Here is a 16594-nt window from a genome sequence, read left to right as displayed (position 1 = left end):
CCTAACAAATCATTGACCACGGGGGATCTTCAATTGCGGCGGTTCCTGTTTGTGATTCAGGTCCTTCACATCTTCTTGATGCTGCTGAACACTCCCCTTTGCGATAAAATTTACATTACCGTGGGGACTGAAATTGTGCCCTCGTAGAATTTGATCATTTGGCACGTCTATGGTATGTGGACGTTCTGCAACAAAACTAAGATCTTTCTTGGTTAAGTTTAGAAATGTTGAACCAAAGTCAGCCTTCTTGTAGGTTTTGAATTGATGAGACGTCGGTTCTATATTCATCGGATTTTTATCTTTCGTTGGCTCATAAGCGTTCGGTCCTGCAAAATCATCTCTGTTTTCTATTAGATTGGGGTTGATTTCCGTATCAGATGAGGTTTCTTTATTGAGATAACCTGTGATTACATAACCAAGCCTTGTGCCTTGTGCCAAAGGTTTATTAGGTCCTAGTTCAAGACATTCACCGGTAATTACACGAGAAAATACTTCAGCCCCTAAAGTTAGGTCAATGGGTCCTGGTTGCCGAAAGTCAGGATCTGCTAACGGCAGTCCCTCGGGAATATTAAGATCGGTTGTAATCGGTACTGACGGTTGGTCTGTAATGACTGTGGGCATAATAAATACCTCTAATAGTTTTTCAAACCCTGATGTACAGGATGAGAGCTTTAGTGTTGATCTAATTGCTGTTGATATCTTTCCTCCGATTCCAGATATTTCAATCGGTGACCTTTGTTTAAGAGATAGCAGATCTGCCATTCTCCTTGAAATAAGATTCACCTGTGATCCACCATCTATTACAGCGCGACATGTTTGTAATTGACCGTTTGGCCCTTGTAATGAGACCTTGGCGGTCGCGAGCAAAGTATATCTTCCTACGTGGTCGTAGCCTGCAACGGTTACTGCGCCGGCCACTGGATTGCTAGTCGGTCCTTGGTGTAACAGTGAATGATGCCGTTGCTGGCAGACTCGACAAGTGGTCGGTGATCCACAGTTTTCAACCTTATGAGCTGTAGACAAACAATTTGTGCATGCTCCTACTTGAATAATGGCTTGGCGCCGTGTTTTGGGGTCCATTTCCTGGAAACGGCTGCATGCTCTAATATGATGTGGTCCTAGATGACAAATCTTACAGCTCTCTTCGTTGTGAACTGACTGATAGCGGAGTGTTGCTGTGGGTTGAGCGCTTATCGTCTCCAGCATGCAAGCGCGCCGCTCAATAAACGTCAGTACACTCCATAACGTTGGAATTTCCGTTGGTGCATCCGCTGAATTTTCAAGAGCAGCTAGAGACTGCTGGTCTAGTTTTCTTCTGATAAGAAAACATAGGATTGGATCCCAGGATTTTGTGCTGATATCAAGGTTTTTAAGAGTACTCATTGAATTTTTTATAGTGTCATGCAAGGCCCTTAGTTGGCGCGAGGAGCCGTCTATAGGCTTATGGTCAATAATTTTTGCAATGGCGGCGAATACTAGCATTTTTCCGTTCTGGTACCTGGCCTTTAAACGCAACCAGGTGTCGTCATAGCCACCCTGTGAGAAGGCTGTGTCTGTCAAGACGTTTCTCGCTTCACCACGAAGCGAACTCTGTAGAATATGTAGTTTTTGACTGGCCGAATATGGTTTGTTATGTACCAATTCCACAAAGAGATCATGGAACCGTGGCCAGTCTAGATACTCGCCGTTGAACTCCGGAATGCTAATTGGCGGAAGTGCCAAGTTTAGGCTCATTGGCGCGTCGTTTTCTCGTAGCAGGTTCATTTCGTATTTCTCGTATAATGTGTGGAATTGGGCTAGCTCTGCTTCTGCCAGAGCTGCGGCCCCAGGTGTGCTATCCAATTCGTCGTGGGCTTGCCTTAGTAACGCCCAATGGAGATCCAGGTGCCTTTGTAGGGCTGGGGTGACAGTTGGGGCGTTCGAGGCTAATGTTAATGATGACTCCAATTCGTTGCATCTTCTCTGCAACTGTCGGATCACCGTGTCAATTGTGGAATCTCCTTTGACTTGATCTCTTGTTGCGAGCTTGATGTTGGTCGCAGTTCGTCTGGGGGCCTTCGGAAGCTCGCTTCCAGTCGGCATGTTGTCCAGAAAGATATTCTGATATTTTTCGACCAGCTCTTTAAGTGCTACTAGTCGTGAAGAGTACTCACTTCCAGTGGGTAGTGCCGCTTGCTGGACTTCTTCATCTAGGTCGCAAAACTGCTGCCAGAGATTGTTTAACTGAGTTAGCTTACCGGAATAATATCCGTCTCGGTGGCGTCGGTCGGCAGAATCCTTGCCATAATTCTTAATGAGCTGTTGGATTTTCCCTTGCAGCTCGTTTTGGGTGTCTAGTAATCGATTGTGTAAATCGATTCTTGTGTGACTTGTTTCCTCAATGAATGAAGTAGACATATTGTGTGTCTTGGAAACAAAGAATCTTGTGGAGCTGGATGAAGCTGAGTATCCTGTGAAGCTGGATGAAGCTGAGTATCCTGTTAAGCTGGATGAAGCTGAAGTTCCTGTGACGCTGGAAGAAGAAGCGAATCCTGTGAAGCTGGATTAAGCCGAGTTCCTGTGACGCTGGAAGAAGAAGCGTATCCTGTGAAGCTGGATGAAGCTGAAGTTCCTGTGACGCTGGAAGAAGAAGCGTATCCTGTGAAGCTGGATGAAGCTGAAGTTCCTGTGACGCTGGAAGAAGAAGCGAATCCTGTGAAGCTGGATTAAGCTGAAGTTCCTGTGACGCTGGAAGAAGAAGCGCATCCTGTGAAGCTGGATGAAGCTGAAGTTCCTGTGACGCTGGAAGACGAAGCGTATCCTGTGAAGCTGGATTAAGCTGAAGTTCCTGTGACGCTGGAAGAAGAAGCGTATCCTGTGAAGCTGGATTAAGCTGAAGTTCCTTTAGTGGGAAGGGGGTTGCTTGAGTGTGATCCTTTGTTGTTAAAGGATCACGTCGGGGTCACCAATGTTTGTGCCTAACCGAAGTAGACACCTGCAGGACGATCGCGTCGCGGCAATGGTAACGATGGTTACTGCAAGGCCGGACCACAGGCGATGCTGAACTGCGCTGAGGGTGAGCTAACGTGGTTAGCTGCTAGTTGAGATAGTGTATTACGAGCCCTATTCCTAGAGGTAGGAAGTAGAACCGCGGAGTTATGAGGTGTGTTGATAACTGATTTATTCTTCATTTGATACCTGCTTATATTCTACTTAGAACACGGAGGCTTAGTGTAATGGTTAGTGAAAGAAGCTATATTCTAAAGTAGGTCAGGGAATTATGATTACGGTAGCAGTTGCGTAGTTGGCTCGGCTGACACCGCAAATGTGCTGACTGCATTGGCGGGTCAGCGTATCGTTGTGACGGTGAGATGGTGAGATGGTGAGTTAGTGAGACATATGATATAATATGCTGACCAGCAATTCTCAGCTGCAGTGAGTGCTACTGAGCGCCTGGTACTGTTCCCAATTTGGCTACTGCTTGATTTGTTGGGTGTGGTCATGTTGAGTACCTTTGGGTACGAACAATAATATTGGTGTTTACAACTTTAACTCGATATAATAAGAAAACGAGAGCTAGGCCAGAGAAACACATATGGGTTTAAGCTAGTTTCGATGAGTACTTTCCGATTTAAAAACTCCAATTTCTACCAATTTAAGAACAAAGGCTGTGAAAATAGTTGGAAAAATACTAAGTTGACCACGCCCAACACTTTAAGATCACACTTTTTAAAGCCATAGGTCTTAAACTGTTCTGGAGTGTTCTGGAATGTTGTGGAACCCCCTGGGGGGTTGCGCTCACTCCACCTCCCCCTTCCCCACCCGCTTGTCCTGGGACTTGACCCTCTGGGGGTTGCGCTCACATCCCCTCCCACTTCCCCTCCCGCTTGTCATCGGACTCTCACTCTCGTTTCCAATGGGGCCAGCCCACTCCCCCTCCCCTCCCACTTCCCCTCCCACTTCCCCTCCCACTTCCCCTCCCACTTGTCCTCTCACTCTCGTTTAAAAGTTATATATGTATGTATGTATATTATTTTCTTCGGTTTACAAACTTTTGTATTATGTGAATATTAATATGGTAAAAAAAATTTGTAACCATAGAAAACAAAATACTCTTTTTATCTCACTTCACTTTCTCCGCATTTTTTTTTTTTTTTTTGAAGGCTCTAAAAATATATTTTTGACGTTATCGTGACGAGAGATCTATTAAATATATTAGATTTTTCCACACAATAACAATAAAACAATATACTCTTTATCTCACTTCACTTTCTCCGCATTTTGAAGGCTTTAAATATATTTTTGAAGTTATTGTGTTTAAAGACCTTTTAAATATATTAGATATTTCCACACAATAACGTCAAAACAATATACTCTTTATCTCACTTCACTTTCTCCGCATTTTGAAGGCTTTAAATATATTTTGGACGTTATCGTGCTGAAAGGTATCTTTTAAATATATTAGATTATTTCCCACAATAACGTCAAAACAATATACTCTTTTATCACACACTTCACTTTTTTTCTTTTCTACACACATTATTGAACGCTTTAGAAATATTTTTTTTTTTGTTATCGCGGAAAGAGTTCTTCTATTAAATAAATAGCAAATCTTTTTCCGCGACAGAAAAAAAAAAATACTCTTTATCTCACGTCACTTTCTCCGCATTTTTTTTTTTGAAGGCTTTAAGAATATATTTTTTTCTGATCGCGTAAAAAAATCTATTAAATATAGCAGGTCGACCCAGAAAAAAATATACTCTTCAACTCACGTCACACATACACACACACACACACTCGGTCGTTGAAGGTATTTGATATTGTTTCTGTGCAACGATCTATTGCTTGTATTAATATTCACATAGTATGGCACTAGAGCGTTGGACAGAAACAATATCAAATACCTTCAACGACCGAGTGTGTGTATTGCTTGTATTAATATTCACATAGTATGGCACTAGAGAGGTCTTCGCATCCTTACATTCAATCACATATTAAAAATAATAAGGTAAGATATATATCCGTACTTGCCAGTTTTCTTCAAAGTTTCGCCAATGAATTACCATTTGTCAATTAGTAGGGTCCCAAATTGCGCTATGATTTTTAACGCAATGAATTATAAATTTTCTTCCATCAGTTAAGAATCTTTTGATGCGTTTTTGTCGTTGCGAACATATTTTGCGATTTGATTTATAGTGGCATGATTTAATAGTTCAAGAAATATATAAAATAAATTACTTTTAGCGGTATTTCCAATTTTTTTTTGTTTGGCATAAAGACTGCTGACTTTTGACTGCTAACGTTTAAGATTGCTCAACCTTTTCAATGAGTGGTCTGATTTCAACCGTTATGCGAAAGCAATATAAGCGTTGCTTTGCTGTGCACTATGAAATATTCAAAAACTTTTAAAAGGTTTATTAAAATATGTAAAATTGTTTATTTAGCTAAACATTCAAATTCAACAATAAATATTATATGTTTAGTGAGTTAAAGTTTTTGTAACTCGCATATATTTTTGGCTTCCTCTAAATCACTGACAGCTTTGCATACCTCAGAAAACAAGTCTTTTAAAATAGACGCTTGTCTACCTTGGGACCCGTCTATTGTGATTGTAGGAATAAATGTTACAGGAGGCCTTAGTGCGTGTGTGGCTTCTCCGTTCATTTTAAGCAAATCCAGGCCTTGGTTACTGCCGAAACATTTTTGAATGAGCGTATAGTCTATATTGTGTTGTTTTGCGCACTGAAAATATAAAATTGATTTTTATTGTAAATAAATCTACAAGGAATACCGCTATAGTCGAGTACCTCGACTATCAGATACCCGTTACTCAGCTATAGGGACCAAAGGGAAATCTAGATATGCAAACAGCAAAGCGAGATTGAAATGCGCCACCTACCGGCGGTAGACAGATTAAAGCGTTGTGGGTTTAGAGTGGGCGTGGCAAAGTTTGTTTGGATCAATCGATAGGTATTGACGAGACCAATACATTTCAGTTACATTTTTTTATCTAGCATAAAAATTGTCGGCGCCACAGGCTTGGGCGGTTTGTGGGCATTAGAGTGGGCGTAGTAAAGTCTTTTTTTGATCAATCGATAGGTATTGACGAGACCAATACATTTCAGTTATAATTTTTTATCTAGCATAAAAATTGTGGGCGCCACAGGCTTGGGCGGTTTGTGTGCGTTAGAGTGGGCGTGGCATATTCGCGTAACAAACTTGCGCTGCGCTCAAGCCTACGGAATCTAAGTCTGAAATCTTATTTCTCTATCTTTGATATTTTCCGAGATACCCGCGTTCATATCTACGATTTTTTGAAAATTGTGGTCGGGTTGTGGGCGTTAAAGTAGGCGTGGCAAATTTTTTTTTGGCTCAATTGATGAGAACAATACATTTCAGTTAAAATTTTTATTCTAGCATCATCTAGGGGCCACAGTTTTGGGCGGCTTGTGGGCGTTAGAGTGGGCGTGGCACTCTGCTGAAACAAACTTGCGCTGCGTAAGAAGCTCAGGAACCTGCACGCCAAATCTCAATAGCCTAGCTCTTATAGTTTCTGAGATCTTAGCGTTCATCCGGACGGACAGACAGACGGACAGACGGACGTGGCTAGATCGACTCGTCTTGTGATCCTGATCAAGAATATATAAACTTTATGGGGTCGGAAACGCTTCCTTCTGCCTGTTACACACTTTCCGACGAATCTGGTATACCCTTTTACTTTACGAGTAACGGGTATAATAATACAGAAAATTCATCGAGAAGACCGCCCGAAAATAAAGAAGGTCAGATGTAAGTAAAGCAAGCCCAATCCATGTAAGGTTTTTAATTACAATACCTTAAAGATTATAGTTTTTTTAAATAATGGCGGCGAAAGCTTGAATTGCTTATATTTTATATATGTATATTATATAAATTTTTTTCTTTTGAATGGTCCGTGTTCACGCCAGAAGGGCGTACAATTTCTGGAGGCAGTGTCGAACGGCAGTTTTTTCCAGATGTCTTAGTCTCGCTCGCACTGCCCTCCGCTCTCCCTCTTCATATCTCCCCTAAGTCTTCGCTCCGCTCTGGGGCGCTTAAGCTAAGCTAGGCTTAAGCAGTTTTATTTTCCAGGTGTAAGAACAATTACATACGCACGTCGCGTAAAAAAAGCGAAAGTAGCCCCGCGTTTTTGCTTACCTTCGTTCTTGGGACTTCAAATATTTCAGTGATCAAGCCACCCCCATCAGTCCGATTTGAACATTTTGGATTCCTACTCATCTAATTATCAACACAAAATCTCATTTGCACATATCCAAATTCTTAAAAAAATTTGAGCGCGAGGCAGACCTTAGCGTTGTAGGTTTTTTGGGCGTTAGAATGGGCTTTGCACGTTCGGATAGCAAACTTGCTATGAATCAGACTCCAAGGAATGTGAATCTTAAAGGTTAGTGACCCTGATCAGGAATATATAGCTTGGCAGTTGGTGCGACCTTAAACTTTGAATACCCTTGCAGAGAGTGATTCAACTTTAACCAGAAGTTCAAAACGCAGTGAAGGTGACGTTTGTGACACTATATATGTTCTTGATCAGCATCACTAGACGAATTGATATTGCTATGTCCGTCTGCTTCACTACCGTAGGGGAGTTCGCTTTGTATTTTTCGCCATTGTCTAAAAATATGTATGCGGAGATGAAGTTTGAAAACGCACTGATCTTAAGGACCCGATCGGATTAAGCTAGCAAATTTAGTTTTTTTAACAAAATTTGCGTAGTATAAGCCCTATTGACATGAAACTGGGCAGATCGTAGTTTTTTAAGCTTACCATGACTATAACTATGGCAAAGACGCTTGCAAAAAGTCTCCTTCCGTTTTGGTTCTTTTCTTATACACTTTTTTAGCCATACATTTTCTAGACATATTGTATTAATATGAAAGCGATCGCTCAAGTCATTTTTGAGATACCGTGGGTACTGTTGGATAAATGCGAGAAATGGGTGAACCCCCTTCATTTGCTCAACTATTGCATAATTTCCAAAGTAATGGTTTTATATTTGGATTTTTATCTTAGTTCAGTGTTTCCTAATGCTAGGTAGACACCACAAGATATAGTTTTAAGTTTCAAATACAAATTATTTAAAATCTATATTCTTTTATCTTGTCTTAGTCTGAACAGAGGTAAGTTTTAATATTTAATATTAATTTTCGAGTGCTTTTAATTAATTTTATAAGGTTTGTTAGCTGATTCCAAGTCTGGACAGCATTTACTAGAAAACGATGATCGCAACTATCTTTAAAGGTATGCCTGTTGTGTGGTCATGACTACTTTGTGAAAATGCATTAACACTCTAAGCTTGATCAGAAATTGCAAAGACATTTTAAAGATATTGTCTGCGCTTTCGGTGTTACGTTCAAATCTTTTAACTTTGAAGACCCACCTGCCAATGCTATTAAATTGGTTTTCAGTCGAGCGAGACTTAAATCACTTCAGATTCCAAATTACTCGACTTATATGCAGTCTTATGTTGGTTGGTAATAAATTTGGTTTGAGGAAGAACTGCCTGAGCATGCTTTATGTTCTGCCAGAAGTTTTGTAAACATGGTCCTGACAGAAACAAGTGCTGTTTATTGTATAGCCCTGGATTTAAGTATTGCCAACGTAATCAAAGAAAATATTTTTGAGTTTTGGTAAGTAAGTAAGTAAGTAAGATTTCATTCGTAGTGGACTAGATAAGTTTTTTATAAATCACTTTTATTATACGCTCAGAAATATTACACACAGACTTACACATATGTGTGCATATATTTTAATGTTTCAATTTGAGATCAAATTTTTCAGATCATTCAGATGCAAGGAGAACAAAAAAAACAGAGAACAGAACCTTGAGGAAGAGGGGTGCAGGTACGAATTTCAAGTATCTTCAGGTGCACAAATTTTTTGTTAAGGTCATTCCTGTTTATATTATTTTCCTGCTCTAAACCAGTGTTTAGAGTTTTGCTAAATTTTTCAGAATATAACTATTTTAGCAATTTTTTTTTGCACTTCACTTTTTTACAGCGTTTTATACGAATCTTTAAAAGCGGCGGTCCTTTATCTGGTTCGTTTGGCATAAGCTACGCCTCCTTTTGTAATTACTGACAATATTTTGACTGATCCAAGAGGATTTTCCTTCGGACGGGTACTCATTTGACAAAGAAGTAAAATATTCCCGAACACAAATGTTTAAATTGTATATCAGGAGTTTGTAAATGGCGTTCCAGTCAGGACTAAAGGGTTCTGACACAGTTAGCATATTGGCATAATAAAATATTTACTCATTTTTTATGGTATTGCGAGCATCTTTCATTACCTTTTCATCTTTTCCAACAAAATTACACCCGGAAAGCAAATCAATCACAGAAACCGGTTAAAAAATAAGTAGGCGAATTTAAACCAACCAAATAGTAGGCTTTGAAGACGCAGAGACCTTGTATAGACCATTGCAAAAACTGTTTAATTTATCTTTAGAAACCTACATAGATGGATGCAGTCGTATTCACTTAATAACAAGAAAGGAAGTTAACTTCGGCAAGCCGAAGTTTGTATACCCTTGCAGCTATAATTATTAAAGTTAAAAATAAAAAAATGATATTCCCAATAGTATAAAATAATATATCGAAAAACACAGAAGCTATAATTTGATTTATATTATTTTCCCACCAATTTTCCGATCTTTCCTATGGCAAATTATATAATAAATTAATAAAATATATATATATATATATATTAAAATTAATTTCGAAACTGAGAACTAATTAAAAAATGTTATTTCCAAGCGTAGGAGGTTATATGTTAAAAAACACCGAAGCTATAATTTGTTTCATATTATTTTTCCACCAATTTTCCGATCGTTCCTATGGCAGCTATATAATATAGTCGTCCGATCTTGATAAAATTAAATTCGAAATTCAGAACTAATTAAAAAATGTTATTTCCAAGCGTTGGAGGTTATATGTTGAAAAACACCGAAGCTATAATTTGTTTCATATTATTTTTCCACCAATTTTCCGATCGTTCCTACGGCATCTATATGATATAGTCGTCCGATTTCGATAAAATTTAATTCGAAATTCAAACCTAATTAAAAAATGTTATTTCCAAGCTTAGGAGGTTATAAGCTAAAAAACACCAAAGATATAATTTTTTAAAATTTTTTTTCCGATTATTCCTATGGGAGCTATAAGATATGGTTGTCCGATCCGGCTGGTTCCGACTTATATACTACCTGCAAAAGATATAAGACTTTTGGGAAAGTTTCAGCCCGATAGCCTTTAAACTGAGAGACTAATTTGCGTAGAAACGGACGGACAGACGGACAGACGGACATGGCTAGATCGACTCGTCTAGTCATGCTGATCAAGAATATATATACTTTATGGGGTCGGAAACGTCTCCTTCACTGCGTTCCAAACTTCTGACTGAAATCAATATACCCTCTGCAAGGGTATAAAAAGGGTAGCAAATTGAACGCATGTAACTAAGTTCTTTGAAAACATTCTTACACCCCATTTGCAACATAGTTGTAGGTCTCATATTTCCTCTGAGAACACGGATTTATAAAACGTAGCTTAACGACAACAAGCTCCGCGTGTATAAAGCATTGGTTGTTGTCTGGCCACTTGTTTGTACTGATCATAAAGCATCAATGTCCAAGGAAGAAAAACAAATTAAGACCAAATTTACTACGAATTTTAATAGATTCTGTAACACTGACAGTCCCCAAAACCGTCGATGGTTTCTGTGACACTTCTGTTGAAATTAATTTTCTGGCTGCATTTCGGCGATTTCCATCGAAGAGGCCCCTTTTGGCTACCTGCGATACACATTTAAACTAGCATAGTTCTTATGTTTTTCCAAAATCTATTGCTGATGCGAGTTGAGAATTACCATTCCATCCTTACCGGCAACCGCATTATGTGGGACTCCTTTCACCAATATTCATCGTTTTTCAAAGATTTTGTATCTCCATTGTCGATATGTCGCATCCTATTGGTTACATTTATATCATTTCCGAATATAGTACCTTTCATATCTTCTATTAAATTAAAAGTATTTTTAACTATAAAAAAGTACCTATCTGGTTTTCGAATTTACAAAATGTTATATAAACATCTCTCAACTTCTATGTTTTTTGTGTACGTCAATTTAAACACTGTAAGGATGCTTTCTCGGCCGGGGTACAGATCTCAGTCGGATCTACAATTTACAAGAAAATTTGTAAATCACCGAAACACCGGACTACAGGGTTCCACTCCACAGGGGAACGGTTAACTTTGAGGGGAGTCTTCACCGGAGGTCCTTATTTACGTCGAGGAAAAGGCAGATGACGTTGGTCATGCAGAGTCCAATTCCTGGGCTGCGACCTAACGGGCGGGCCGGAGTCTTGTATTTCGCGTCAGAGGCGAAAAAACCACCGGGCTGGACCTTCGGGCGAGGCCAAACCGGGTGGATACTTTGCGGGTGTAAGTCTTGGGTTTCGCGTCGGAGGCGAAAAATCCACCGGGCTGGATCTTTGGGCGAGGCCAAGCCGGGAGAATACTTTGCGGGCGTTAATCTTGGGTTTCGCGTAGGAGACGAAAAATCCACCGGGCTGGACCTTCGGGCGAGGCCAAGCCGGGAGAATACTTTACGGGTGTAAGGTAGCACGAGGGCGGGCCGCGCACGAGCCCCAGAACGACGAAGGAGCTAGGATTGCGGATAAGGCGGGAAGGGTGTCCACGCGCAAATCCCAAAAATACGGAAGGGACAGGAAAAACTAGGATTCCGGATAAGGCGGGAAGGGTGTCCACGCGCAAATCCCGAAAGCTACGGAGGTGGCGGGAAAACTAGGATTGCGGATAAGACAGGAAGGGTGTCCACGCGCAAATCCCAAAAACTACAGAGGTGGCAGGAAAAATTAGGATTCCGGATAAGGCGGGAAGGGTGTCCACGCGCAAATCCCACAACCTACAGAGGTGGCAGGAAAATTAGGATTTTTGGATACGGCGGGAAGGGTGTTCACGCGCAAATCCCAAAACTACGGAGGAGGTAGGAAAACTAGGCTTGCGGATAAGGCGGGAAGGGTGTCCACGCGCAAATCCCAAAAACTACAGAGGTAGGACAACTACTGGACCGAACGGGAAGGGGGTCCACATTCAGGTCCGAAGCAGCAATGTGAACGGGCTAAGGTTAGGTTAGACTTGGTGCCTTACTACGAGAAGGAAACACACGATCGAGAGGTGCAATTATATATTCTTTACCGTTTATTCAATTTATCCTCACTCGGGTCCGCTACACTGTTTTGAGCACATGAGAACCTGGTCGTACTAACCTCAGCTGACTTGTTTATATATAAATGTGTATCTTGAAATCGTCCGCGTAACCACCGCGTAACCACCGCGTAGAACTTGGTCGCCTTCAGTTGTCGGAACACGTGCGATTAGGCGTCCAGGCTGACCTATGCTGCGATTCTCCACCGGCGGAAAGGCTCGAGGAGAACACCTGGTTTTCGAAGCCTCGCTAAGCCGTGTCAAAATCACTCGTCTTACCCGTTCCGCGATCCCGAGAGAAGAGACACGCCACGATCGCTGCGTGACCGCCTTCCATTTCCCTTTTCCTGCATTCGGTATTTCTAGTATTTTCCTACACCCCCCCCCCCCCCCCCACCTTTCTTCCCGCGACGCAATGTAGAGGCGCCCGTCGTCCCGGATGGTGACGATGAACTTGTAAGCGTCCGCTCCGACGGCTATTCGCACTCGACGTCCACGACCGATGCGGGTAGCCACCTTCAATTCTATTTGCCTTATGAGGCGTCGGGGCAGGCAGCGTAAGTTGCTGCCCCCGATCCAACCTTCTGGTAGTGGGCATAGGTCGTACTCCGTTTCTGCCGACTGGTCAACCTCCATCGCAGAAATGGGTGATGCGCTCGTTTCGGTCGCCGGCTGCGCGTTCCTAAGGACCGTGCCAACGGTAGGCTCGGGGAACCTAACTCCCGACAGATCCGTGAGGACTTGCTCTAGCACCTGGTTCTCCCATTCAGTGAGTGGTTCGCCAGGATGGCCGCAACTGGGGGCTCGTTGGGGGTTCCCATCTTCTCGCGTCGTGGACCAAAGGTTCCTTCCGAAACGCTTTCTGTACTACAGCGGAGGTGGCTTTCCGGAGTGGGATCAACTCTACCCATTTGGAGAACACGTCGTGGAAAACCAGAAGCATGGAGTTTCCCTGTTTCGAACGGCGCAGTTGCCCTACGAAGTCAGCACAAAGAATGTCAAAGGGTTTGCTTACGACGCGGGTTAGCATTTTCCCTGCTGCTTTGGTCTGAACGGTCTTAAATTTCTGGCACGACTCGCAGTGCCGAACATGGTGTTTTGCGTCGCGGTACATGCCGGGCCAGAAATATCTCTGTGACAGGCGGTTAATCGTCTTTCGGACTCCCAAGTGTCCTGCGGTCGGGGAATCATGACACTCATATAAGACGCGGGCTCTATGGGGCGTGGGTACACAGAGTTTCCACGGGAAGTAGTCCTCGTCGTCGGCGCGGTAACCCATGTTCCTTTATAGCTGGCCTTTCTCTAGCGTATAGTCCGCGAACTTCTCAGGCTCGTCGCTTACCTTGTACTTCATCTTACCGATCCACTCGCCGTGGTCCTCGAGCTCGACAGCGCCTTGAAGTACCTCACAGGGCTGTCGCGAAAGCGTATCGGCCACGACGTTCAGCTTCCCTCGTTGGTAGCGCACGTCGAATTGGAACTGTTGCAGTTCTAAAGCCCAGCGCGCTACTCGGCCGGAAGGACTCTCAATAGAATTTATCCCTTTGAGAGCCAAGTGGTCGGTAATGACTTCGAATCGGTAGCCCTCCAAGTAACCCCGCATCTTTCTGATGGCCCAAATGATGGCCAGACACTCTTTCTCTGTCGTCGTATAGTTATGTTCCGCAGGAGTTAGTCGGCGGCTAGCGTATGCGATGACCTTCTCTTGACCCTCGATGTCCTGAGATAACACCGCTCCCAATCCGACGTCACTCGCGTCAATCTGCAAAACAAACTTCTGGTCGAAGTCCGGACAACCCAACACGGGGGCGGTGGTCAGGCATCTTCTAATCTCTTCAAGGCGGTTTGCTGTCCCGGTCCCCAGGTCCACTTCCGACCTTTCTTCAGTAGCGCGGTCACTGGTTGTACGATGGTCACGAAACTAGGGACGAACCTCCGATACCATGATGCCATCCCGATCCATTGGCGGAGTTCCTTCAGGTTGGTGGGGGTCTTCAACCCATTAATCGCGGACACCTTCTCGGGGTCAGTCTGAATCCCTTCGCCACTGATCACATGACCGAGGTAAACCAGTTTTTGCTTGAAGAAAGTACACTTCTTTGGATTTATCCTCAAAATTTCCGCCCGCAATCTTCGGAACACTTCGGCGAGGTTAGCGAAGTGTTGTTCCTCCGTAGCGCTAATGACAATAATGTCATCTAAATAAGCGAAGGCGACCGGCTCCATCTCCGCCCCGTTTACGCTATCCAGAGCACGTTGAAACGTGGCAATGGCGGAGTGCAGCCCAAAGGGCATGACCTTCCATTGGTATAGTCCCCGACCTGGAACGGTGAAGACCGTGTATTGGCGACTATCCCTGGCCATGGGTATTTGCCAATAACCGTTTTTCAGATCCAACGTGGAGATGTACCGGGCGTGACGCAACTTCTCCAGGATGTGATTGATCCTCGGGACCGGGTAGGCGTCGGGCACCGAGTGTGCGTTCAACTGTCGGTAGTCGACGCACATGCGCCAATCGCCAGCCTTTCTCCTCACCAAAACGATGTGGGCTCCTGGAAGGCTCGATGGCTCCGGAGCGGAGCAGCTGGTCTACTTGGGTATCGATGACGTGTTGCATCGCGGGGTTCCTGGGATAATACCTTTGCTTCAATGGTTTATCGTCGCGTATGACGATACGGTGTTCGGCGACATGCGACACCCCCTGGAGACTCTCGAATAAAGCTAACTCTCGGTCGATGAAGCCTTGTTGCCCCAGGCTCAAAGGTACAATTTGTCGCTCTTCGTTGTGCTCTCCCGCTTCCATCCTTACGGGTATCCCAGTGTCGTCTGTCGTGGCCGTGGCCAGCGTAGGCGTCGGGCTGAGAGCCTCTGGTCCTCCGTGCCTGGCAGTCCCCAATTGGACCTTAACCTCGACGGGGCGTACTGCTTCTCGATCGTCCCTCGGTGGTATGAGCACTGGCAGAAACAACGGATCGCCTACCTCTTGTGGCTCAGGCTGCAAGTCAAGGGTGGCATGCCCAAATCGCACGCGCGTTCCTGCGGTCTTGAGAAAATCCATCCTAAGTATCACTCGATCCAACATGGTGGGCATCACCAACATGGGTAAGAGTACTGTGGTGCCCGCCAACGTGACCGGAGTTCGCCACAATTTCGTCACGTCTAGACATGACCTATCGGCCAACGCTATTCTACGACCAGGCGACCAGGTTTGTAAAACTTTCACTGGCGAAACTCCTCGATGCCCCGGTATCCGAGGGTATCCGACTTCTATCGCTGCCGTGATGAGCCCACCGTGTACCCTTAACGGGGGGTTTGCTGGGGTCGGGCCGATGCTTCGCTCGTCTCCGCCGTACTCGGGTTCCGGCGGAGACGTCCTCCGTTTCCCGAGGCATCTTGACGGCAGCACTCTATGGTTAACACTCCCACTCGGCCACAATCCCAACAGAAGTCGCGGCGTTGGTTGGGAAAGTCTTGACGGAAGTGTCCATTCTCACCGCAGCGGCCACAGGCCCGCTGCACGTCTACTCGTGAGGTTCCTTGCTCGATCTGGCGGTGGGTCACGTGTCCTGCCTGTGTAGTACTCTCCGAGTTCCAAAAGGGGTTCGGCGTCCGTCGAAGTTGCGATCCCTCGCGGTTTCCGCCCGTCACCCCTGGGGTTCCACATCGAATCAACTCGAGTTGTTTGACGCTCTCGTACTTGGTAGCCATGTGGGTCAGCTGCTTCAATGACGCGAGTACGCCGCGCTTGATATACAGCCGATACTCGGGAGCCATGTTTTCGTATGCTCGGTATAACTCTTCCTCTTCTCGCTCGATCAGGTATGTTTTGAAAGACTCTCCATTCCTCTGCATGTGAGTACGAATGTCATCCTCTAATCTTTCGAAATATCGAGGAGGTAGGAAGAAATCCAAGAATTCCCTCCGGAAAGTTTCCCAAGAGGCGGACTGCAGATGGCTAGTGCGGAACCACCGTGCCGCCGTGCCTTTGAAGATTTCGGACATAGCCCGGGGGATCTCATCCGGATTTACCCTATATGTCGTCATCTTTTCCTCTAGTGCGGCGACGAGAGCCAACGGATCTGAGCTACCGTCGAACCGCAGGTTCCACTTATGCATCTTCTCGGGGAGCAAATGCTGAGTGAGAGTCGTGTTACCCCGTACATTTTGTTCCTGTGGGCCAGTGGCTGAGCGAACATCTCCTGGCGGCACCCGGACGCCGTGTGTCGTTCCTGGATGTATCCCTCGATGACGCGTTGGAACCTTGATCGACGCAGCGTCGGAACCGACGGGGATCCGGAGGGACTCCGCAAATTGTCCCATCTCATCGTTCTTCCCTGCAGGGTTGGGGC

At 44.3% G+C, this 16594-nt stretch overlaps 1 protein-coding gene across 3 annotated transcripts in view; it reads right to left on the bottom strand.

Moving 5' to 3' along the window:
• Nucleotides 1-5396: 5396 nt before the first annotated feature.
• The window catches only part of LOC119561981 (gamma-interferon-inducible lysosomal thiol reductase), a 184623-nt gene continuing 173425 nt past the window's right edge, over nt 5397-16594 (bottom strand). For all 3 annotated transcript variants that reach the window (XM_037875374.1, XM_037875373.1, XM_037875372.1), the window contains exon 5: nt 5397-5721. In XM_037875374.1, the coding sequence (XP_037731302.1) occupies nt 5467-5721 (255 nt within the window). In that variant the 3' untranslated portion in view covers nt 5397-5466. The remainder of the gene's footprint in view (nt 5722-16594) is intronic.

This window comes from Drosophila subpulchrella, unplaced genomic scaffold (assembly GCF_014743375.2).
Source record: "Drosophila subpulchrella strain 33 F10 #4 breed RU33 unplaced genomic scaffold, RU_Dsub_v1.1 Primary Assembly Seq39, whole genome shotgun sequence".
Taxonomy (NCBI): Eukaryota; Metazoa; Arthropoda; class Insecta; order Diptera; family Drosophilidae; genus Drosophila; species Drosophila subpulchrella.
Note: the sequence above shows the minus strand (reverse complement) of the source record. Positions and strands in the feature narration are given on the sequence as shown.